We start from the raw sequence: 24,436 nt of genomic DNA on the forward strand, positions 1-24,436 counted from the left end.
TAGGAGTGGTGGATAGATGTTTAAGGCACAGGAAACACGAACTTTTTTTTTTTTTTTTTTTTTTTTTTTTTGTGGTACGTGGGCCTCTCACTGCTGTGGCCTCTCCCGTTGCGGAGCACAGGCTCCGGACACGCAGGCTCAGCGGCCATGGCTCACGGTCCCAGCCGCTCCGCGGCATGTGGGATCTTCCCGGACCGGGGCACGAACCCGTGTCCCCTGCATCGGCAGGCGGACTCTCAACCACTGCGCCACCAGGGAAGCCCACGAACGTTTTTTTGATGATGATTTCTGTTTGGCCACTCAGGCTTAAATAGGAACCAGGATCTTCTTAATCTTTGTTACTGAAGTGAAGCTCTAACTTGAGCTACTTTATTGTTTGTTTCCTGAAACTTGGACAGGAGTATTTTCAGATCTCAAAATCACAAGCCTTATAGCATATCGGGAATCTAGCTTTACTACCCAATTATCACAAATATGTCACTTACATATCAGATGCTGTGCTAAGTGCTTCATCTCTGTTTCCTCTCCACTGTCTCCAATAATGTCATTTCTTATAGCCAGGATTCTTGGCTACAAAATAAATGGAAACTGACCCTGGATAACTGAAGGGTAAAGGAATTTATTGGAAAGTCATCAGGTAGTTCACAAACTGGAGGGGGAGGCTATTTAAGAATCATACTAGGAAAATAGGTTCCCACCAAGGAAGGCTGACAGCAGAGGAAATGCCAAGTGGCTTCCATGGGGAAGGTGTGGTGAGGACCCTACAGCTGCCACCATTCCTGCAACAGGGATGCTCTGACCCTGTGTCTGTGTCACTCCCTTGGCAGCATCAAGTGGCTGGCTTAGGTCGCATGGCCTTCGCTGCTAACTTACAGGGACAGGGGCTATTTGTCCCCCACTCCGGCACACAGTGGGAGTTTCCCCTAGAGTAGGAAGTTCTTGGTGAGTAGCGTGAAATCAACAAATGTCCATCGAGTCATGTTTCCCCCATCTTTCACTGAGATTTAGAAAATTTAAGTAACTTACCCAAAGTCATACATTCAGTCAATGATAAAGCCAAGATGTAAACACAGGTCTGCTTGGCTCAGAACCATTGCACTTTGCTTCCACCTTAAGTGCTATTAACCTTGGTGAAGCCACTGTTACAGTCTTGGCCACATTGAAATTTGGATGAGGCAGAGAGTATTAAGTAGAAATCTATTGGTTTTGTTTGTTTAGTTGTTGGGTTTTTTTATTGTTGTTGACCAGGTCAGAACCCGTGGAGACACAGAGTACCTCATAGTGGCGCATTCCTGTTTTACATTTGCTTGTATGATTATTTGATTATTTTCAGTGAATGGTTCTTTAGTTGATGTCTATCTCAGCGTAAGCTAAGTGGGAGCAGGAATCTGTCTGGTTCTGTTTAATATTCTGTTCTTAGTGCCTGACATAACAAATGAGGGAAATCATAGTGGTGAACAGAATTTAACAGGTGTTTTGTCTTTTGCTCTATAGAGCTTATAGTTACTCTTACGTGACACCAAGTGGTGACCATTTTTGGTGAAATTATAAATATGATTTGAAACTATTAAGTACAGATAGAAACTGATAAGTGACCCAGACTACCAAGCGAACTAATCAAAGAAATGGAAAATGAAAATTTGTGGGTTTAGAGGACTTTCTGATAAATGAACGTGAGGCAGCAAAAACTGGTCCTCTCTCTGTACACATCATCTTTTTTTGGAAAAAAATGCAAGTACAGTCATGTACTGTAATTGGCATCGTTTCTTGCTTAGAGAATAATTTGCCTTTGGCGTGAAGCTCCACAAGGGCAGCGATATCTGAACCGTTTTATTTCCTTCTGGACAGTGTGCCTGGCATGACTTAGGCACTTAGGGGATATTTGTTGAATTGACAGTAAATGAGATTATTATGGGCGGGTTTATTGGACTGGCTTCTGGAACAGATATTTTCTCAGCACGTACCATCCCATCTGTAATTACTGGTTTACTCACAGGTGTTGGTTCACAAACTGGCCCCATACGAGGAGGGCAGGGAGAGACCAAAGAAAGAGGCAGTCACTCCGGACTGGTAGGTGGCAGGTTTAATACGCAAGGGAATTTACGAGGCTCGTCTTGGGTGTCTGAGACACAGCGGATCTCTGCACCTGCCCCCAGGTTCTTAAAGTTTAGAAGCAGCCTTAAGTGGTTTCAGTCAGGTAGGCCGTCCAGATGGTCCCGACACCACCTTACTGTCTCAAGGCCGCGTCCTTGGGCAGCTCCTAGCACGGGGAAGGCAAGTGGAGCGCACATTCCGAGGGTGGGGACTGGGTGAGGAGCCTCCGGGTGCCCAGGTCCGGCTCCAGGGTCAACCGGTATACGTGTCCTCTTGATGACCTCCTCCAACAGCTACAAGAACAGCTCTGGGAGCTCTGAAGTGATACCACTTCTGTATCTGCATTTTGTATGTACTTTGGGATAGAATGAAGAGGACCTTCTTCCGGCACAGAAGAAGGTTTTAGCATCTTAGTGGTACATGAGAGGGTTTTCTCCCCCTCAGAAGGTCCAGTGACTTCAAGACAAAGTTCTGTGTTGCTTTTTCATGTGATGGTTTGAAAAGGACTGAGCTGAATGTGGCAGTGTCAGTTGCACAGAATTATGTCTTATGAACACAAAGATGCAGTTTTCCTTCTGTGTTTCTGGGCTTCTAAATAGCAAATGTAATATATGTCTCTTGTCTGAATGTCTTACATGACTGGATTTGGTCTATGAGGGATAAATAATGTTTTTTTTTTCAAGTTTGGAACTATTTCATGCTTACAGGGTGGTTTCTCCCCTCCGCCTCCCCCTCCCCCCAGCAAGAATGTTATTTAATTTTAAATGTAAGAAGGTTCTATTTAAAGATTTTTTTTCCCATCCTGTTCCTTTGTGTGTTTAAGGAACAGATGGAACTAAAGCCTGCGAACATACAGGCGAGGCTGAGGGCCGCTGGAGGGAAGCAGTGCATCCTCCTGGGTTGAACGAGTCAAAGACAACTTCGACCTTCAACTGCCAATTACCGAAGACAGTGATTGTTCATTAAAATTGGGCTTAGTTTACAGTTCACATAATGACTTAGGAATGCAGGAAATCTTTAGCCCCATGACTAGACAAAACTTTTCACTTTTGTGTCCACCTGAGATGGGTGAGGATAAGCATTATCAGACCTTTATGAAAAGGATTAGTGGACAAAGGGAATGGGGTTGTGCAACTAGCTCCTCAGGCTGGGATTGAAGGATACGGGACTAGAGAGCAGGCCCAGTATGTATTCTGAGAGAAGCTGTATGAGTTCCGTTTTGGAGAGTAGTCTGTGAGGTGTCTAATCCATTAAGGTGGTAGATTGGTGAAGTGTGGCAACAGGGTTCTGGCTCAGACTCTTAGCACAAAACAGAGGCAGGGGAGCCTGTGTGAGGTCTCATGTGGCTGGACCACCCGGGGATCAGGATCTAGTCCTGCCATGTGGAGAGCTAGACGGCTGCCACCCTCTGCTGGGGTTCAAAATTGGTCCTCAGATTAGAAGAGGATCAGCTGGGAAAGCCTGGAAGAAGGCAGGGAAAAAGCAGGGAGTTCGTTTTTATCGAATTTATCTCTTTTTATTATTTAAAACCATTTGTTGTTTGTATATACTCTCCATGACTGTGGTAAAGTAGGTACTGTTCTCTGGAAGGTTGACTAATTTTGTGATCATGTTGCTGTGTGGAAAGGAACAGTACCCAGAGGACGGAACGCTACCTACCTTGCTCCTGCCGTGTTAGGGGCAGGAAGCTTCCACACATTTCTCTGGCCCCCCAGGCTGGTCCTAAGCTGTTGGTAGAGTTGATTTTTCAAGCCTCCTCTCTGCAGTTATTACATGAGTGGCTGACCTCCATTCACTTCTGGAGTCAGTCTCCTCATATTGGATTTCAGGGTAACCATTTTAAGCCTAAATGCAGTGTGAAAAGATGTGTGGTTGTGGAATGTTTAGCTTCAAGAAGCAAATAGCACAGGAGAAAAACAGCTTCTATTGGAAATTAGGAAACCTGGACACAAGTCTCAGTTCCGTTACTTAGTTATGAGGCCCTGGACAAGCCACTTCATGTTTCTTGGGTCTCAGGAATCTTCATCTATAAAATGAAGAGACTGAAGGTGATTATTTCTAAGGTTCCTTCCAGCTCTCCCAATGAGATTAAGTGCAAATGAACGGCCTAGAAAAGAAATCATTTATTAGCACCTTCGTGACAGTAGCACCAGCCTCTTGAAGGTGTTGGGCCTGTGACTCTGACTCTCTGGTCATATTCGCTCCCTTTACTCTGTTCCATACAAGCCAGAGTGACCTAAAGAATCTAGGAGAGCCATGAGATCCTTTTACGGCCATCATCCTGTTGTGAAAATAAACTGAAGCTGGTTTCCTCTTGCATCTCATGCCTCTCTTCCCTCCCCTACTGTGTTAACTGTACCTCTGGACAGTTGATATTTAGAATTCATTACCACTTTGGCTTCTCTCCAGAGTGCTTAAACTCAGTCTTTGACCTTTTCTGCTAACGGTTCCACAGTGGTTTTTTTGTGTTTTTTTTTTAAACATCTTTATTGGAGTATAATTGCTTTACAATGGTGTGTTAGTTTCTGCTGTATAACAAAGTGAATCAGCTATACATATATCCCCATATCTCCTCCTTCCTGTGTCTCCCTCCCACCCTCCCTATCCCACCCCTCTAGGATAGGAAGCAGTAAGCTGATCTCCCTGTGCTGTGCGGCTGCTTCCCACTAGCTACCTAGTTTACATTTGGTAGTGTGTATAAGTCCATGCCACTCTCTCACTTCGTCCCAGCTTTATAAAGAGGAAGGACACACCTGCCTAGAAGCCACTGTCGTCCTCCCAACTATCTCACTGGAGTTCTGCAACTCTTTAGTTCATGGGTATCCAGAAGGTACTCACCATTGTGATTGTGGCAGGATTTCCTGCTGACCCCGCCTCCCACCCCCAACTGGGTGCCAGCTGCATGTTAGGGCCTTACGGTATTGGTGCTGTATGTATCCCTGGCACCCGGCACCTGGTAGGCACACATGAGCAATGTATTAGATGGGGTTCAGTTCTCTGGGACTCTGCGTTTAGAGAGGTTTAGAGAGTTTTTCTTTTGACCATTAACTGGGACACTTTTTAGAAACTTGTTAGGGCTTGTGTACCAAGTAGTGTCTTCAGTGAGAGAAAGCATCAGGAGGTTGCAGTATGGACTCCCAGCCTTCCAGTTAATTTGCGTAATTAAATTGCTCCTACAATTTCTATTTGATATGGAAGTCACCTTTATTTTCTGCTAAAGCTTTGATGAAAAGTTATTTTGTACTTTAAACAGCTGCTGCTCTCCGGGAGGCCTGCCTCTATTTTATAGCAAGCAGGCTCCTCTGCAGAGGCTGGCTGATGTCTAAAAATGGTCAAGCCTTCTCAGAGCAAGATGGGGCAGGATGGGGCCATCATTAAATATTGAATCTAGTTGTGAACCCCATATGTACCTAATACCACAGCTGTGGGGGATGTAAATGGAAGGGGAGGAAAATTAGACTTATTCCGAAAACAGTTGGAAAACCATATTGTTTAAATGTTATTTAAGGTGTGCTACATTACAGGCATATTCACTGCATCCTTATTTATGGAGCAAAATGTCCAGTAATAAGACCCTGATACATCTGTATGCTGGAATACTGTGTAGCGATGAATCAGAGTGAGGGAGATTTATGTGTGCTAAAGTAGAATGATCTCGATGGTAAGGAAAAACAAGACACAGAAAGAATATAGATCATGCTTTCATTTATAGCCCATAAGAAGAAAAAGGATACATACTCACACATACACACAGTGTCCATGGATGGACTGTCTCTGGAAGGATGCTTAGGAATCTGGCAATATTGCTTCTTTCTGGGCAAAGGGACTGGGAAACTAGTGTGGGAAGGAAACTTAAAATTCACTGCATGCTCTATGTTACCTTTAGGAAAGAAGTTCATTTTGCATTAACTGTAGTCATTTTTCAGAAAAAAAAAACATTATGCTGAATTTTCTTAAAAAGAAAATGACATGAAATACAATAGAGAAGGGAAACTTCCTGTACATTTAAGGAGTTTATTTGACAAGTAGTCATTGAGCTCCTGCTCTCTGCAGATGCCGTTATAGGCTTTGCGACGCGGAGGACTTCAGACAGCCAGGGATGCCCTGCACACGGGAGACGGGAGACGGCAGTCATTGGAGAGTGACTGGGGTCGGGGGTGGGGCTGTTTCAGGTGGGTGGCCAGAGGAGGCCCCTTGGAAAAGGTAGCATTTGAGCTGCACCCTGAATGGTGAAAGCCAGGATCAGGGTGCAGCACGAGAGTGGCCGGCGGGAGGTCACCAGCGGGGACCATTCAGGAGAGGCTCGGCAAGCAGGCAAGCATGTGTTGCGTGCGCAGGTTGAGCGAGAGCTGCAGTCCTAGGGAGTGAAGACCCCGGCCTGACCGAAGGGGACGGTGGTGCTGGGAAGAAGTGGGACCGAGTCCAGGTTGGCGGGGTGGGGTCAGAGCAGCCAGGGCTCCTGAGCGCTAGGGGTCCCCGCCAGCTTCCTCACGTGCTCCCTGTGTTGTGTTCCTCCTGACCCTGTGGGGGCACGGCTCTGTGCTCCTCACCCTGTCCCGACACGAAAGCGCTGGGACAGTATGAGGAAACTGTGTGGTGCGGCTCAAAGTGAGGATTTGAAAGCAGCTCTGCCGTCACCTCCCGAACTGACTTGTGCCGCCTGTGAAGAGGGGGTTCTACAGTCCCCGCTCACCCCGACCCCCTCCCAGCGCTGTCAAGCTGAGAACCCCAGTGAGATAACCCGTGCTACTGCTGTAAAGTAGGAGGCGTTAAACAGGTGAAAGCTGTTATTAGGAATAACATTACAGGAGGAATAATACCAGCTGGGCAGTCTTTGGCTAAAGGTAACATATTTGGGTAAAGATAGGATTTTGCTGCTAAACGTCCCAGAAATCAGATTCCATTTCTGTACATGGAAGCACATGGTTTTCCTTCTTTTTATGTAAGCGTTTTGGTGGGGAAAAGGAAATTAAGTTCATCAGGAGGTATGTTCTAACTCCTCACTGTTCTGCCTGGCAGATACCCAAACGATGTGCTGCTTTTACAGCGTGTTCCCTGTTTCTGACACATTGCAGCAGGGTCTCGTGTCTTCCACTCGTACTTTTTGAATTTTTATCTTGGCTCTGCTGCTAGTTCCTTCATGGGTTCTACCTCAGGCTTATTTGTGTTAAATGGAGATATTGGCCTATAGAATCACCATATGCTTAAGTTAGAATTATGCATGTTCTAAACGAGCAGCTTTATCCTCATTTTTTATGTCTTTGGAACATGCTTTGTAAAATATAAAGTCACTGCAGAATTTTTTTTTTTTTTAATTTAAAAGGTTCAGTAGCTTCAGATTACCTGGGAAGAGAGGAAAGTTTACCTTAAAGTAGCCAAAAATGATGTCAGACTCTAAACTCTGCATTCTTAAAGGAGAGGAGATCTCCAGGATCATCCAGAAGTGATTGTCTACTATCATTTTCGACCAGACTCTACCAAAGTTCTCTAATGTCTTTGTTTCACTCATAGCAGAGTTGAAGCATCACGGGCTTCAAGGGTAGGAGATGGGAAGTGGAGAGGCCGGAGGAGGTAGGAGGTAACCCCCGACGTGGGGTGCAGCCCGGCCCAAGTCCAAGCATCACCTGCCAGGCTCACTGTCAGCAGAGGAGACAGCCCACGTTCCTGAACGGTGCTCAGGAGCTGTGCCTCGTACTGTACAAAGTTTGTAATCCCGAGTCATCAAAGAGAAGATCAGATTTGAGGAGTGGGGTCGGTTGCAGCAGCACCGTCTTCCGGATTGGCATTTTACAAACTATTTTAAAACTGTATTCATGTTAACACTAAGCCCTCCTTTATCTGGAGGCTTCTGTGACTGACCCTCTGTACCCCCGGGATTCCAGATAAGTGAGGTATTGCAATCCTGAGTATTATACTCAGAACTTCACATGTCAGGAACGAAAATTCTCTAGTCTTCTATTAGCTTCCAATTTGTAATTCTCACTCAGGGGGCTGCATGCATTCTTGTGCCAGCAGAGCATTTCTAGCTCTTGGAAAAGCTTCTTGCTCCTTCTTGGTCAGAGTTGGCTTTATGTGTCTCACTCTAAGCCATATTTAAAGCTAGCATGTGCTAACCGATTGATTTTTTTTTTTTTTTTTTTTTTTTTTTAAGTTTTCAGTATGAGAGGGAGGTGACATACCATCTTTATTCTGGATTTCTCATACGGGCTGACCACATTCGCGGTTAAACGTCTGGCTGTAGTAGTCTGAGGCTGTAAGAAACATTCAGTTCTTCAGAAGGCAATGCAATTTGAATTACTGTTAAACGATATGTGGCCTGGAACAGGACGGGGAGAGGAAAACAAACGCTCGTTGGGATGGCTCTGTGGCTGTCATCCTTTTCCTTGCTTGGAATTGACTGAGTCTTTTGATGCCCATCGTTTTTTTTCCTTTTTCTTTTTGAAAATTTATCTCTGTAGTGCCTAACAGATTACTTGAGACTTTTATTTGTGGTCTCTCTATCTTGTCGTGGACATTAATGAGCTTGCTGCACAATCACAAGAGAAATAGTGTTGCTCTTTGGAATGTTAATGAATTGCTTGCCTGGCCGATTGCCATTTGTTCCAGCGTGTGAATACAGGGTGTGTGTGTGTCTGTATGTGTGTGTGTGTGTGTGTGTGTGTGTAACAGAGAGATGAGTAGCAGGGCTGGGGTTGCTTTTTTTCCTGTTCGCAGCCAGTGACGTGAGCTGTGCCTGGAACAGTCAGACTCTCTGCGAGCAGGGTAGTTGACGCTGGAGGAAGCAGCCTGGTGTTTCCTGGGCTAAGGCGATCTCGGAGCTCTGAGCTGCTCAGGCGCGGCCCGGCGGAGCTCCTCCAGCGTTAGAGCCTTGCAGCGGCTGGAAAGTGCCTTTGTATTTCTCCAAGCCCCTTCCCCAGTCAGCCTGCAAAATGATTGGTGTGAACAGTGTTCAGAGTGCCGGCAAGGTGCGGGTGAGGACCTCAGGCTCTGTGAAGTATTCCCGGGAGGATTCCATCCGGCGGCAGTCACACCGGTCAAAGTCTATGAAAATTTCCAACTCCTCAGAGTTTTCTGCCAAGGAGACCAAGGTAAAGAGATACCACGTTCAAGCGTATTGACAGTTGTATGTTAAGGTAACAAAATTTGCTACAGTCTTTGCCAGCGTCTAACGTGCAATGACAAACCGGGAAAGTACGGTGCATAAAATGGCTCTAAGATAATAGGTGAGAGGGGTGGTATCTGAACTCCAGATATTAAGATTGTGGCGGGCGTGGGTCAGTTTGCTAAAGAGCCAGTTTGTGGAAGACAGGGGTGAAGCAGGGCTCGAAATGAAACGATAGTGGAGAAGTGTCGGTTCGCACATTGATCGCGTTTCAGTCTCAGAAAGGTTGCCTTGACAAATGACTTGTCAGTGCAGTGTATTTTTAGAACATCAGGAAGACAGAGACAGCGTGTGTGATTTTATCGTTCAGATAGGTCCTCTTGCCTTCCCTCCCCTGCTTTCCCCCTAATATGTGGAGGGCAGACCTGGTCCTATTCCACTACATCCTTAGCTCGCCCAGAGCCTCAGGTGTATGTAATTGGGAAGAATTTCTTCTTTCGTGTTCCTTACACATATGTATGCCGATGCTGTGCTGCCATTATCCACTTGTCTTTCTGTGACTGTCTGTAAGATACCATCATCTCTGCTCATATGAGATGTGAAGGCGGTGATTACGTAGTGAAATGGGCATTTACTACATGCAGTATATTCTTGAGATTCTTCCCACCACCATCTGTGTGAGCAGGGCACTCAGAAACACTCCCACTCCACAGGTTTAAAAATGGAATCATGGCATCATGGGATCACAGAAGTCCGGGGCTGGAGATGTAGATGATTATGCTGGAGACTCGGAGGTTTGATGTGTGCAGGGGGAAGCTTCAGGAGCAGAGCTCAGTGTCACCCGGTCTCCTCACAGGTCCCTCCCAGCCGCCGTCTGTGACATTTACCTATTGAAAGACTTTGGTAATAACTGGGTGCCCTCGAAATAGGGTGGGGGTAGAGGGAGGGGGCAGCATACCTCATGTGACTTTAAGAAACATGTTGGCTTCTTACCCACTCCCTTAGGCTGTGACACAGTGGGATCTAACCCCATCAGTCATTAGCAGATTTTTCTAGCTAGAATGTCTTCAGATGTAACTCTTTCCTCCTTGTTTTTTTTTTTTGTGTGTGTTTTTTTTAAAGCTGTAGCTTTAGGAAGAAACATGTGTCTTCCCCGTCCTGTTAATGTGACCTGCCTGGGGATATATTGGTTTCTACTGGAACTGTTAGGAGACCTCCTGTGGTGTGATGATTACTGTTTCCTGCTGAGATAGACCTGGATGGCTTATTATATTGTTAAGTAGCTAAGTGTATGTGGGCAGGTCTGTGATTGTTAACATGGCTCTGATTAGCTTCTATTAAGAGTGCTAAGAAGCGTGTTTAGGTTTTGTTTTAATATGGATTGTACCCTCAGTATCAGACCATCATCACCTACCAACAATCCCGGTGATAATTTAAGCCTTGTAATATTAGTCTGTTTGCCCAGAATTATGGTTGTGTACTGTAATGTAGGAATCTAGCATACATGCCAAATGGAAGGCCGCTCTGCTGTCTTCTCTGTTGGTCACACAGTACAGGTTCTTCTGTTTGATTTGATTCTATGCAAGAGAAAGCCAAGCATTTTGGGGGGGGGAGGGGGAGTATTGCAAACATAGCAAGGAGAGAACAGCATAAAAGACCTCTGGCAGAATTGGAGGCAGCAGGCCATCACATGGTACTTTGGAGATTATAGTCAAATTTGTTTAAATTATATTTTTTGAGGCATAGGAAGTTCTGGAGGGCGCATTCACCCACTATCTCACAAGAGATATTTTTGTAGCATTATGTAGTCTTTTAAAATTGAGCTACCAGAAGTAGCTAACAGAAAATCATTAGAATGGGAAATTAGATAGATTAAACTTTATCTTTCACTAACCATTTTTGTTCCCTAAATGAGGTAAACTGAATCACACTATAGGCTTATACCCTAAATGTACTGAACCAAACTATATTATAGACGTGTATAAATACATGTCAACATGAATTCCTGTCCACAGTGTACACGTTTTACTCCAGGGGTTAATAATCAGAATTCTCACTCACCTTACGTTTTTAGCCCTTAAAATCAAATCAGTGCTTCTTCCTGCTAATCGTGTAAATAACACGTTTTCATTACCTGACTCTTCATCCAAAATGCGAGATATCGAATCTAAGGGTTAGAAGAGATACCATCACCACTCCCTGAAAAAAAAAAAAGCCAGTAAGGTACCATTAACGTGGGGTATGCTCCTGGGACTGACTTTTGTGTCTCTGGAACTCTGGCGTTTTCTAGAATAGGTACAGTCATTGTAGTCCCTTGTCAAGGAGCTGGAGCTATGTAACACGTTTTGTACCCCTTGAAAGCTTTAGAAGAACATGTACGCGTTTTGTGGAGAACGCATGCATTATTTAAATGTCTTAGTGAAATCTGACTTTATGTGGCTCTTTATCCGCTAAGGGCCTGCGGGTGGAAGGGTGCCCGTGAGCTCCTGGCCGTGAGGGGGCGGCCCAGCTGCTTGCTCTGCTTCTGACCCAAGGAGCATCTCAGGTCGGTGTCTGAAGACAGGCACTCCTGAGTGAGGCGTGCGGCGTGGAGGAAGATGCCGATCAAGCCTCGGTTCTGCCACATGTTTCCACATCCCCTTAGAAATATAAGTTATTTCCGTACTGCGCAGTTTTCAACTTGAGTAAGCCAACTATCGGTTTAGAACATAAACCTGTAAAAGCTCATGTTGACAATATCGCTTTCTCCTTCCCTGTCTCTTGCCAACTACACTATGCATTATAGATGAGGGGATCTCAACGGGACGCTTTTCTATTGTGGTTGTAGGTCAGTGTGATGCGCATGGTTGACTCCTGAGGCTTTTTTTTTTTTTTTGCGGTACGCGGGCCTCTCACTGTTGTGGCCCCTCCCGTTGCGGAGCACAGGCTCCGGACGCGCAGGCGCAGCGGCCACGGCTCACGGGCCCAGCCGCTCCGCGGCACGTGGGATCTTCCCGGACCGGGGCACGAACCCGCGCCCTCCGCATTGGCAGGCGGACTCTCAACCTCTGCGCCACCAGGGAAGCCCCTGAGGCATTTTTTGAGAAATAGTATGAGGCTGGAGATTAAACCAAGGGTTCTTTGGTTGGTTATCATCTGGATTCAAGCAAACTGTTTCAAGCTATTCCGTAGTACAGCAAAGAAACCAACTTCTCCAACAGTGACATTGCAGAGCAAGCCCCCCGGCACTTTGGGTGGTGCCGACTGAAAACGGGGGCCATTTGCTCTGTGCTGTGGCAGCATCCCTGTGGCGGGCCGGGGTTTTGCTCACTAGTCAGCAGTGTGCACCTAGACCAGTCACTTCTCCCTGACACTCACCCATAAAGAGCAGGGGTTGATGAAATGATACCCTGGTTCTGACTAATGTTAATTTTAGAAACCTTGTGGGGATTGGTGATGGTGATTCCTCTGTATGAGGAACCTAAAGACTGAGCTAGATTCAGGGAAGGCGAGTTTACATATATTTTGAATAAACCTCTTCCTGTGCTTGGAGTTAACCATAAACACATAAAAGGAAAGTGGAAGGGCCTAAATTCATCGCTTTGCAAAACTCGCTGCAGTGGTGTGCAAGACACCATCAACTCTGTCCTCTCCCTTCTGCAGAGGCTTTGCTGTAGCATTGTTAGGTAAACGTTCATCATTTCTCCGTCTGGGACCCAAATCTATACGCGAAGGAACCCGGAAGAAATCATTACCGTGACCCTTTGCGACCTGAAGTTTTTCTTGAGGTTTGTGGATTGTTGTACTTCTTCACCAGATCTTTTTGTTCTTTAAACTAAGGCTTAGCGCCTGGGAAGGAGATTCTGGTTCAATGGGTCATTTATGTCTGCCTATTCGAAAACTGTATTTCTCATATAATATGGAGAAAATCCTTAGTCATAATTTGGAAAATTTCCTGCAAATGTCTTTTTATACTTGTTTATTCTTAAATTGAAGTAGAACATCTTTTAACCTTGTAGATTCATCCTTCAGTTGGATCCTTTCAGAAGGACAGTAGATCTAAACTATTAGAGCCAAACTATGAAGAACCTCTCCCATTACTAGTTTTGACCCTGGCACACGAGAGAGTCTGAGAGGAGGTGTCTTTCACAGAGTAAATCTGCTTGTGCAAAGATAAAAACAGTTTTATCTCCAGACTCTCTTTTTCTTATATCAGCTCTACTGTCTTCACGCCGGAACCACTTCTTGTGATCCAAGAAGTTACGCTTTTCCCTCAGGTGTGATTCTGACAAACTAATACATTGTGATATTTTAATGTGGTCTTTACCCAGAGGAGGCCTTAAGATACCTGGCCCTTCTGGAAGGTAATGCTGCAGACTACATAATTGTCAATAGTTGTTTAACCCTTTTCAGACTTGACTCAGCCTTGCCCCCAAAAGAGAAGCTTTCACCACCTTTAGTTTTATTTTAAATTCTAAAGCTAGCACAGTGATAATTGGTTTTTGTTGTTAGGTTTGTGTTTTTGGATTTTCCTCCAGCCCCTAACTCCCCCTCCCCTCACCCCAAGTTGTTTCTGAATTTTTCAGATCCTGCCAGTACTTTCATGTAAATTAGTACCTTTTAAAAGGATGATTATTTAGGATATTCAGCAAACTATGCTCATGATGGAGTGACACTTGTTGACCCTTGAATGTAATTAAAAGCAGATCTTCACTATCCTCCTATTTACCCATTTTCATTTGATTAAGGTGCCCGTGGTTTTGTACTTGGTTTGAGTGTCATTAGAATAATCCCAGGGTCACACTGCATCCAGCTCTGCTGCACTCATGCCTTTCTATTTGAACACGTTCTTCCAGGGATGGTGTACTCGGCAGGTGTTTCAGATCTTCCAGGCAGTATTTGAACATTGTGAAGAAGATGCTGGTCTGTGCCATCATTCCTGGCAAGCTAGTATATAAGCCTTGTCAGAATCAAGGGAAGGGAAGAAGAGAAATCTGTGAGATAGTGTTAAGATGGGAGTTACGGGAGAAAAAAGAAGAAACAACTTGCATTTTTAAGATAGTCTTTGTTGAAGATGCAAGGAGGTTAGCAGCATGGTGATAACCTGAAGTTAACCGTCAGGAGCTCTTGTGTGGGAACATGCATGGCGACCAGATGCCCTGCATTTCCCAGGACGATGCCTGCCTTTATTGAAACCTGTTGTTAGATTATGCTTGGTTGCCTGCTTTAGATTTCAGGGGTTGCATTCCGCTTAAGGACTAACGGGAAAATTTTGGAGAACGTTTTTTATTTACTCATGCATAGTGATACAGAAACCATGAGCAGCCGGGCAAAGTAGCTCCTCCTCAGTAATTTATTAGGGGGTTTCTCTTCTGTCTTCGGCTTTTAATTAAGATTTTTGAGCATTATCTTACCTTCCAAGCAGTACACTCTTCGGAAAGATCGGCTCTACCACGTTCTGATGGTACAACATTTTGGTTTCCAAGCAGATCGTCTGATTTCAGTGGGATTTGTTTTTCTGCATAGATTACTCGGAATGCTTCATGTCAGAATTTTTAGGAAAATACTGGGTGAGGCCCTCTTCCTAGCCTGGCTCTTCCCCTGACATGACAGTGGTTGCAGCCTGCAGTGAAGTGTTGGAACGTGAGGTACCCAAGGCAGCTGGAGGCATCAGTATAGTTGTAATCGCTTTATTCAGATCCGGCAAGCCAAGTTTCCGTCTCAGTCCAGTAACTCCGGCGAGAGTGTGCAGCTCTCCCAGGCCCAGTCGCTGCTCTCCTCCTTGCAGCCAGGTGCGGTTTAGTGGCATCAGCCTCAGGTCCAGAGCTGAGAACCTGGCAGGGGTCTGGAGGGGCTGACACAGGGGGCAGGGGAGCCTCTCCAGACCCTGCACCCGCAGCAGCCATGACAAGGGCGTTGCTTCCTACTGACCATTTTATTAGAGCTGTCTCCTGAGACTTCGCAGCATAAGTAAACCAGAAGGTTTGAGGTCTAGTTAACTAGCTAGACCTAATAATCAGACAGACAAGGAAAGCGCTTTGAGCGAAGAAGGACTTGCCTGTCACTTAGAGGCACTGATAAAGTACCAGCTTTGTTCTGACTTATGACAGTTCTCTTCCTCAGAACACTTTTTGAAAAGCAGTTAAAATAGAAAGGCTCGCCAGAATGCTTTTATTATGATTGGGCAGTGTTTTAAGGGGGTTTTTGTATGCCTCATCAACCCCCTGCTGTGATCTCTGAGATCATGATTAAATGGTATTTATATGCTGCAAAAGCATAACTCTTAAAATTAAAATTTAAGGTAACAAAATGTGCTTTTATCCCTATGCCTACATAACCCCACTAAAATGACAGTAGAACTCATAGGTCTTCAAGGACACAGAGAACGAGACAGATTCCCTCAAGATGTCAACAAAATTCAAAAGATGGAAAGCACGTAGACTTGTTAACTGCAGAGGGAGCTGAAAGTCAGGTGCCTGCAGACCTGGAAGCCCATAGAACACAGGAAAGGCGTAGGAATCAGTCACTGGCTACCTCTAAGGGCAGTGGGTCAAAACAGAACAATCCCTTAAGTCCTTTAAAATTGGTAACTGGACCCTCTAGATGCCTTCCCCTGCTTTGCAGAGCCTAGTTAGTGACCATATCACCCATCTTGTGCAGCTCCTCTCAGAGACTTTGGACTTAGGAAATCAGGCTCAGCTGAGGCCAGCAGTGGGATTCCCACATTGAAAATAAGCGGGTTAAGTGAAAAGTACACACATTTCACAATGGGCAGTCTCTTTCTTCTCTCCTCACCCATCTTACTTGAAGTTACTGGAAGAAGAGAAGACATGGTGTCCAGTACACAGAAATCTAATAGCAGAGAGTCAGAGGGGAACCCCAGGATGATAGTAAAGGGGAAGCCCCAGAACAGCAGCTCTGAAGGAGATAGAAACCGACCAGTTTGTTTGTCTGTTTGTTTATTATTTTTGTTGCTTTGTGTCTTAGTTGCGGTGGGCGGACTCTTTGTTGGCAGCGCACAGGCTTCTCTAGTTGCAGCGTGCGGGCTCCAGAGCGCACGGGCTCGGTAGTTGTGGTGTGCAGGAGAAACTGACCAGTTCAGATTGGAGTGGGAGAATAGAGGATTCCAAGGATGCTTCCAGCAGTGTCACTGAGAGAATACGTGAAGTGTTGGACCATGTGGAGAGGAGATTCCCCGTGTGGTGACGAATTAGAGATAGGCTCTTAGAAAATGAAGTCAACAACAACAAAATGAGGTCATGATTAACATCGGGAAAAACAAAAAGTTCACAAAGAAGCAACTGTGGCCTACTGTACACATAGCTCAGCAGTGAATTACATCTGCCTAGTCATAACAAGGTAAGCACTGAAAATTGATGCACCTCTAAATTGTGATTGTGATATAATTTTAGTGGGAGGATCGGGAGTGGAGGGGAGAGTAAGAGTATACTGTGTGTGTGTGTGTGTGTGTGTGTGTGTGTGTGTGTGAGAGAGAGAGAGAGAGAGAGAGGGAGATGGAGAGAGAGAGAGAGATGGAGAGGGGGAGAGAGAGGGAGATGGAGAGAGGGAGGGGGGAGAGATGGAGAGGCAGAGGGAGAGATGGAGAGAGAGGGAGAGGGGGAGAGAGATGGAGAGAGAGGGGGAGAGATGGAGAGAGAGAGGGAGAGAGAGAGATGGAGAGGGGAGAGAGACACACAGAGAGAGAGAGGGAGAGTTGGAGGGGGGCAGAGAGGGGGAGAGAGAGATGGAGAGCGGGAGAGAGAGAGAGAGATGGAGAGGGAGAGAGAAAGAGAGATGGAGAGGGAGAGAGAGATGGAGAGATGGAGAGGGATGGAGGGAGAGAGATGGAGAGGGAGAGAGATGGAGAGGGAGAGAGAGATGGAGAGAGAGAGGGAGAGAGATGGAGAGAGAGAGGGAGAGAGAGATGGAGAGGGGGAGAGAGAAAGATGGAGAGGGAGAGAGAGATGGAGAGAGAGGGAGAGAGAGAGATGGAGAGGGGTAGGGAGAGGGAGAGATAGAGGGGGGCAGAGAGAGAGATGGAGAGAGAGGGAGAGAGAGAGGGAGAGATGGAGGGGGGTGGAGAGGGAGAGATGGAGGAGGGAGAGAGAGATGGAGGGGGGAGAGAGAGAGGGAGAGAGATGGAGAGGGGGAGGGGGGAGAGAGATGGAGAGGGAGATGGAGAGAGAGAGAGGGAGAGAGACGGGGGGCGGAGAGGGAGAGATGGACAGGGGGAGAGAGAGAGAGAGGGAGGGAGGGGGGCGGGTGGAGAGGGAGAGATGAAGAGAGAGAGATGGACATGGAGAGGGGGAGAGAGAGAAGGAGGGAGAGAGAGGGAGAGAGAGAGGTGGTGGGGGGAGAGAAGTGCTCTTTTCCAGAGCTCCACAGTTGAAAGTCAGTAGTTCATACTGAAAATAGGAAAAAAAAAAAAAAAAAGGAGTTGAAAGAGGTTAGCTCTGGATAACAAAAATCTGAAGTAAATAAATCAAAGGATTGTTATTCATTACATGCCTTTTAGTAATTTTGGTTATGAAATTGATAAATGTATTCCTCTGATAAATGTTTAAAAATGAACAAGGAAAGTGAACAACATATATAAGTACATATGAGACTGGAATCATTTCCATTGACTAGAATGGCTTGTGTATCTTAACTTTGTGTTTAGCAAATACCAAGTAATAGGGACTTCTTTTTTAAAAATTTCATCTTTACCCAGACACTGTATTCTAGCAGCTCTAGGACTAGACTGTGCTCTGCTGCTGGTTGCTGTCAAAGTTTTCAGTCTATAGTGAAAATGTTAGTGAAGGTAAGGTCCTTTCTTGGGAAACAGTGCTTTGTCTTAAGGTTGTCCTTGTTAATTATTTTGATGGAATGATGGCAGTAGAGGATAGTGTTTTATTTTAATATATTTCCTCACTTGAAAAAATGAAAATCTGCCAGTTCTAGGAGGGTTCCCAAACCTCTTTTCAAAATTTTCCTATTCGTGAAATCTCAAAGCGTGGTAGCCACTGGATTAGATTATTTAATTTAGCTGTACTGGTTGTTTTGGATGAAATCTGTTTCCATTTGGTTTGTCTTCGTTACTTTGTCTAATGCATGAAAATGACAAGAGAACAAATGCCATGCCTGATGTTCTCTCTAAATGTCAGAGTCCCCCAGGAATCATTTTTATAAGCCATTTATAAAAAGAACTCTGAATGTTACTCAGCAAGCAGTTTTTTAACTGTGTACATTAACTTTATCATGTCCCTAATCATTAAATATAATTGATCATTTTTTCAGCTGTTTAAAAACTTACTGCATGTAATTTACGAGGTCATTTGGAATTTATGTTTTCTTTATGTACTAAAATTATGAAGCTTCCTTTATTATGGTATGTGCCTGCCACTTCCCAACAAGTAAGGCTTACAACAAGAGGGTCTAATAACAGATACAGCAAGTACAATCCAGAATCTTCTTTGAAAATATTGGTTATTGTTACATTCTTCAAAAGTATGGCCCAGCTATCCAAATCCAGACAAGTTTTTGATAAATAAATCAGAGGATTCGCATGTAAGAATTAAAGGCGGGCTTCCCTGGTGGCGCAGTGGTTGAGAATCCGCCTGCCGATGCGGGGGACACGGGTTCGAGCCCTGGTCCGGGAAGATCCCACATGCCGCGGAGCAACTAAGCCCGTGAGCCATGGCCGCTAGGCCTGCGCGTCCGGAGCCTGTGCTCCGCAACGAGAGGCCGCAACAGTGAGAGGCCCGCGCACAGCGATGAAGAGTGGCCCCCGCTCGCCGCAACTGGAAAAAGCCCTCGCATAGAAACGAAGACCCAACACAGCAAAAATAAATAAATAAATACATTTATTTTAAAAAAAAAGAATTAAAGGCAAAATCAGGGGATGGCTATGAAGGCAATGAACTTGAAAATCCTGGTGCGTGTACAGGTCAGAGAATAGTTACATACTCTGAAGAATACTTTGGAAGTTAACCTTAACTCTTAGGGAAGAAGGTGGTGATTTACTAAGACTATCATTACATTAACTTTTTCCAAGCTATCAGGCTCTAACAATTGCTACATTAAATCACATCTACATAATGTTTTTGGACATTAGTTTTGTTTTTTTGTTTTTTTTTTTTTGTGGTACGCGGGCCTCTCACTGTTGTGGCCTCTCCCGCTGCGGAGCACAGGCTCTGGACGTGCAGGCTCAGCGGCCATGGCTCACGGGCCCAGCCGCTCTGCGGCATGTGGGATCCTCCCGGACTGGGGCACGAACCCGTGTCCCCTGCATCGGCAGGCAGACTCCCAACCACTGCGCCACCAGGGAAGCCCTGGACATTAGTTTTTAATGCCCACATTTGTTTGAAGATGAAGATCTTTTCAGAATATATGTTGTAATCTTTCCATTGGTACTTCAGTGAATTCCTCTTCTACCTGAGATACATATCCTCTTCCCAGGAGGGTTTTGACATAGTCACAGCAAGTCCATCTTGGGAAGGACAAGAGGTGTAAAGCAGTGAATAAAAACCTGGGCTCTGGAGGCAGATGGTCCTATGTGTGAGTTCCGGTTTTGCCACTGGAACTCTGTCACCGGGGAGAGTTGCCAGATTTAGCAAATAAAAATACAAAACACCCAGTTAAACTTGAATTTCAGGTAAGTAATAAATAATGTTTCGTATAAGTATGCCTCATGCAAAGTTTGGGAGGTAATACCTAGGCTTGAAAAGAGTTAGTCATTGTTTATCTGAAGTTCACATTTAACTGGCCTCCTGCATTTGATCTGGTACCCTACAACCTGCAGCAAGTAGCAATCTGCCTACTCTATAGCTTTGAGATCAGTGAGATGGAATAAGTCATACGTGTTTCATAGGTTATAGAGAGTTAAATGAAATAGTACATACAAGTGCTCAGCATATAGCAGCTCAATAAGTGTCACCTGTATGGATCATATCTTCTCAGTTGTCAGACACCCAGCCTGGCATGTCCTAAAGCAGGACTGTAGCTGCACACAGTTTTAGCCGTCCAGGTTGGAGTTCTCTTGGGAGAATAGTATACTAGTCTGAGTGGTCAGAGGTGTGTACTCTTACTATTGTGGGTTTTAGAGGGAGAATTATATAACAGATTCAAGCTCCTCTGCCCCGAAGTGAAGACAGGAAGTGAAAGCCTAGATTTTTCAAGGGAAAAAAAGTCAAGGAAAAAATTTAAAAGGCTTTGGAGTCAAACTGCCTATGATTCCTTTTTGAGATCTCCCACCTAAGAACACTCTCTTTACCCTCTCTGCACCCCATTTTCCTCATCTGTGAAATGGGAATAATACCCCTGGGTGGTGGTGAAGAGTGAACAATGTCATATATGTACAGGTCCCGGCACTTGTTAACTACTCAGTAAATGTTAGTTGTTGGCATATTTGTCTATGATGCCAAACTGCCAGTTTGATTCAAAATAAGTGATTCTCCCCAGTCCCAGCATGCTTAGCATGGGGAATGGAATGGATGGATTCTGGATGTTTACTTCAAGTGTCCTGTACAGTCTTGAGGAGAACAAGCACGGGCTGTATGTAACAATAGTACCTTTCATTCACGTGTTGCTTTACAAAGTACAGATGTTTTCATATTGGCAGTTTGATTTCATCCTCACGATTCTATGAGGTAGATTGCTGTTATCTTATCTTTACCTATGAAGCAACCAAAGGCTCGTGTTAGTGGCCTAAAGTCACACGGCTGATGGAAGGGGCAGGTTTGACCCAAGCGAACTGATTTCTAGTCCTCTGTTCTTTGTTCTGTGCTGTGGCCTCCCTGATGGGAATCGTGGTACCAGGGTCATCATCGCCGAGGTCCTTGTCTTCTCAACACCTGTTTCTTTAAAACACATGCCGTGGTCAAAACAATTTGTGAGACATCATGGATACTAAAGAGAGGCAGAGCCTTGATCACATGTGTGAGGAGTTTAACATATAGTATCTAGACTTTTAGTTGAAGAAGTAAAGCATTTATGGTGTGGTAAACATTCAAATAGTACAGAAGGTTATCCACGGAAAATTCTCTCTTGCACTCCGTTCCCCCAGTTGCCTTCTACAAAGGAAGTCTCAGCAGTGGTTTCTTCTGTATCCTTTCAGAGATGTAGTGAGAGCAAACGTAGATACATTTTTTCCACAAGGGGAGAACGTACTAAACAGACTGTTTTGCACCTCACTTTTCCCCTTTAACCGCATATTCTAATATAGCTACCCCAGTTGTAGCTTAAATGACTTTAAATACTAATGGAGAGCAATCTGTCTCTGGTGCCACTGTTGAAACTGTCTCACCCAATTTTTTATTTGTGCTTGAGGTGTGTGAAAATGGGCCATCCTTCCCCCCAAATTTAGGAAAATGGCTGATACAGCCCCAGTCTGCACTGCTGCCCCACAAGCCCGGTCACACCACCCCTCACCAGACACCGCCAGTCTCGCTGCAGCTTCCCTTGCTCTCTTCCGATCCTTTCGCCACTTGGCGGCCAGGGCGACCTTTAAGTACATGAATTAGAGCAGGTCACTCTACTGCTAAAATCCTACAGTGTTGCCCAACACACGCAGAATTAACCCTTGTTTTCTGGTCAAAAACCCTGTGTGACATGGTTACCTCTTTGTCCTTGTCAGGACCCACGTCTCAGGCCGCCGTGCTCTAGCCGTGCTGGCCTTGCTTGTTTCTCAGACCCACCAGGCTCAGTTACGCCAGGAGCTCTTTCCCTTTATCTTCCTATGGCTGTCGCTTACACCCTAAATTTCCTTGCAGAGAGGCTTTTTCAACCATCCAGTATAAAGCTACTTTTTGAGTTATTGTTACCTTATTTGAATTACCTTATAATAATTATTTGGCAGCCTACCAGAAAATGACAGAAGAATCTTTGTTTGTTTTCTTCTTCTTTTACTGTCTGTTTCTACCCCCACTAAATCTAAGTTCTATGCCTGTGTTGTTCACCACTGGGCTTTCAATGCCTGTGTGAGTACCTGACAACCTGCCCACCTGACAGGTAGTAGAGACTCAGTTGACTGAATGTATGAATGAATGAGTGAATAGTTTTAAGAGATTTATTTATACAATATTGTTACAGTTGTTACAACTCTTATGTTATACTGTACTGTTCATGTCACAAACGTGAACTAGTCTTCTAATAATTATAAAAAAATCTATTCTGTATAAGTACTTATACTGTATACAATACTGTTATAGAAAAAAAGTGCAATCTCATCATTGTTTAGTAGTTATAAAAAATACTTTCCCCTGACCTATCAGCATATGTTAGGATAAAATATTTGTTGTGGTTACTGTGTGCTAGAACAATACAGTGAGTCAAGCAGGCATGCCACATAGGCCGTTGGAGCACACAGGTGACAGAGATGCTTGACAGGTTACAGGAGAATGGAATGACAGACCGTCAGCACATGTACTCTGTTTTCTCAGGTAAGAACTCAGGATCGTGGATATCTTTCCTGGGGAAAACATTACTTTTAAATAAACTAAATAACAAGTCCTGAGCTGATATAACAGAAAGTAAAAGACGAAGAAATGGAAGAATCTGAATAACATTGTTTGTTTTGAAATTTTTAAACTAGCATCTAGTAAGTTTTTAACAACAAAGCATTTATTGAAGTTGTAAAATCTATTGCTCAATCTATGTTAACTTAAAACATTTTATATATACTGTATATATACTATGTTATAGTATGTTATATATGTCAGTATTGCATCAGGATTAGGGCAGACTTGACAAGCACAGACTTTGGCTTCAGACAGACCCGTCTTCAGATCCTCGGCTCTGCTGTATGACCTTTGGCAGATTACTTAACCTTTATGAGCATTAGGTATGTCATGTCTAAAGCAGGGCTAAAAATACCTCAGTCATACAGTTGCTGTGAGGACTCAGTGAGATTAAATAGAAACAGCTCTCTTAGCACGATGCCTCATAGATAGATGGCTGTATTATTATCATCAGTGGAATATCAGCTATTGAGAGATGGCTAGAGCATCATCACAGAGTTAGAGAAATCTCATCAAGTGAAACATCATAAACCAGAAGTTTTGCTGTATCTGTTCTCTATTTGGGATTCTCATTGTTCTTTCCCGACAGTTTTCTGATAACTTCATTCTCATCAGAATTTCAACCCTGACGTCCTGTTGGATAACAGATGTGTCTAGTTTGGCCCACAGTGGGGGGTTTTTTGTTTGTTTTTGTTGCTCTTTTTGTTGCCACATTTGAAAATTTGTGAGCCTTGAGTAATTTGTACTTCTAGCTACTTCTGAAAATAATAAGAGCTAGCCATAGTGAATCCACATTCCCACCTGGTTGAAATCAGGCTACAGCTGAGTATCACCCGCCCCTCTAGATCGGGCTTTCTCTAATTCCCAACAGGATCTCCCTGGACACTGTACTCAGCTATGTAACCTGCTTGCTGATGAGTCTTGGTCAGTTTTTTGATATTGGACCAACATTTAGACTTGACATTCAAATCAACTCATTTTAGGGTGTGTTTACAGGGTTTTTTTAAATTGAGGTATAACTGACATATAACATTATGTTAGTTTCAGCATACAACATAATGATTTGATCTTTGTATACATTGTGAAATGATCACCCCATAAGTCTAGTTAATACCCATCACCTTACATAGTTACAAATTTTTTTTTTCTTGTGATGAGGACTTTTAAGATCACTGTTAACAGCTTTCAAATATGCAGCACAGTATTGTTAACTATAGTCACCATGCTGCACATTACATCCCCATGCCTTATTTATCTTATGATTGGAAGGTTGTACCTTTTAACCCCCTTTGCTCATTTCTCCCACTCCCCCATCCCTACCCCACCCCTCTGGCAACCCCACCAATCTTTTCTCTATATGAGCTTGGGGTTTTTGTGTGTTTTTTGTTTTAGATTCCACGTGTATGAGATAACATGGTATTTATCTTTTCCTTCTGAGCTATTTCACTCCGCGTAACACTCAGAAGCTTCATCCATCTTATTGCAAATGGTGAGATTTCATTTTTTATGGGTGAATAATTTTCCTTTGTGTGTGTGTGCGTGTGTGTGCGTGTGTGTGTGTGGTGAGAGAGAGAGAGAGAGAAAGGAAGCAGTTTATCCATCCATGGACACGTACATTGTTTCCATACCTTGGATATTATAAATAAAATAATGCTGCAGTGCACATAGGACAGTCCATATGTCTTTTCAGTATATGTTAAAATTACCGTTTTTGTTTCCTTCAATAACTACCCAGAAGTGGGACTGCAGGATCATATGGCAG

At 44.4% G+C, this 24,436-nt stretch overlaps 1 protein-coding gene across 11 annotated transcripts in view; it reads left to right on the forward strand.

Moving 5' to 3' along the window:
* The window catches only part of PSD3 (pleckstrin and Sec7 domain containing 3), a 647,135-nt gene that overhangs the window by 454,603 nt on the left and 168,096 nt on the right, over window positions 1–24,436 (forward strand). The window contains exon 1 of one of the 11 annotated variants that reach the window (XM_059049111.2): window positions 8,259–9,182. The exons of 9 other annotated variants lie outside the window; for them this stretch is intronic. In XM_059049111.2, the coding sequence (XP_058905094.1) occupies window positions 9,024–9,182 (159 nt within the window). In that variant the 5' untranslated portion in view covers window positions 8,259–9,023. Of the gene's footprint in view, window positions 1–8,258; window positions 9,183–9,962; window positions 10,100–24,436 lie in introns of those variants that run through there. One more of the 11 variants, XM_067022679.1, reaches the window with a different exon arrangement.

Source organism: Kogia breviceps, chromosome 20, assembly GCF_026419965.1.
Source record: "Kogia breviceps isolate mKogBre1 chromosome 20, mKogBre1 haplotype 1, whole genome shotgun sequence".
Classification (NCBI taxonomy): domain Eukaryota; kingdom Metazoa; phylum Chordata; class Mammalia; order Artiodactyla; family Physeteridae; genus Kogia; species Kogia breviceps.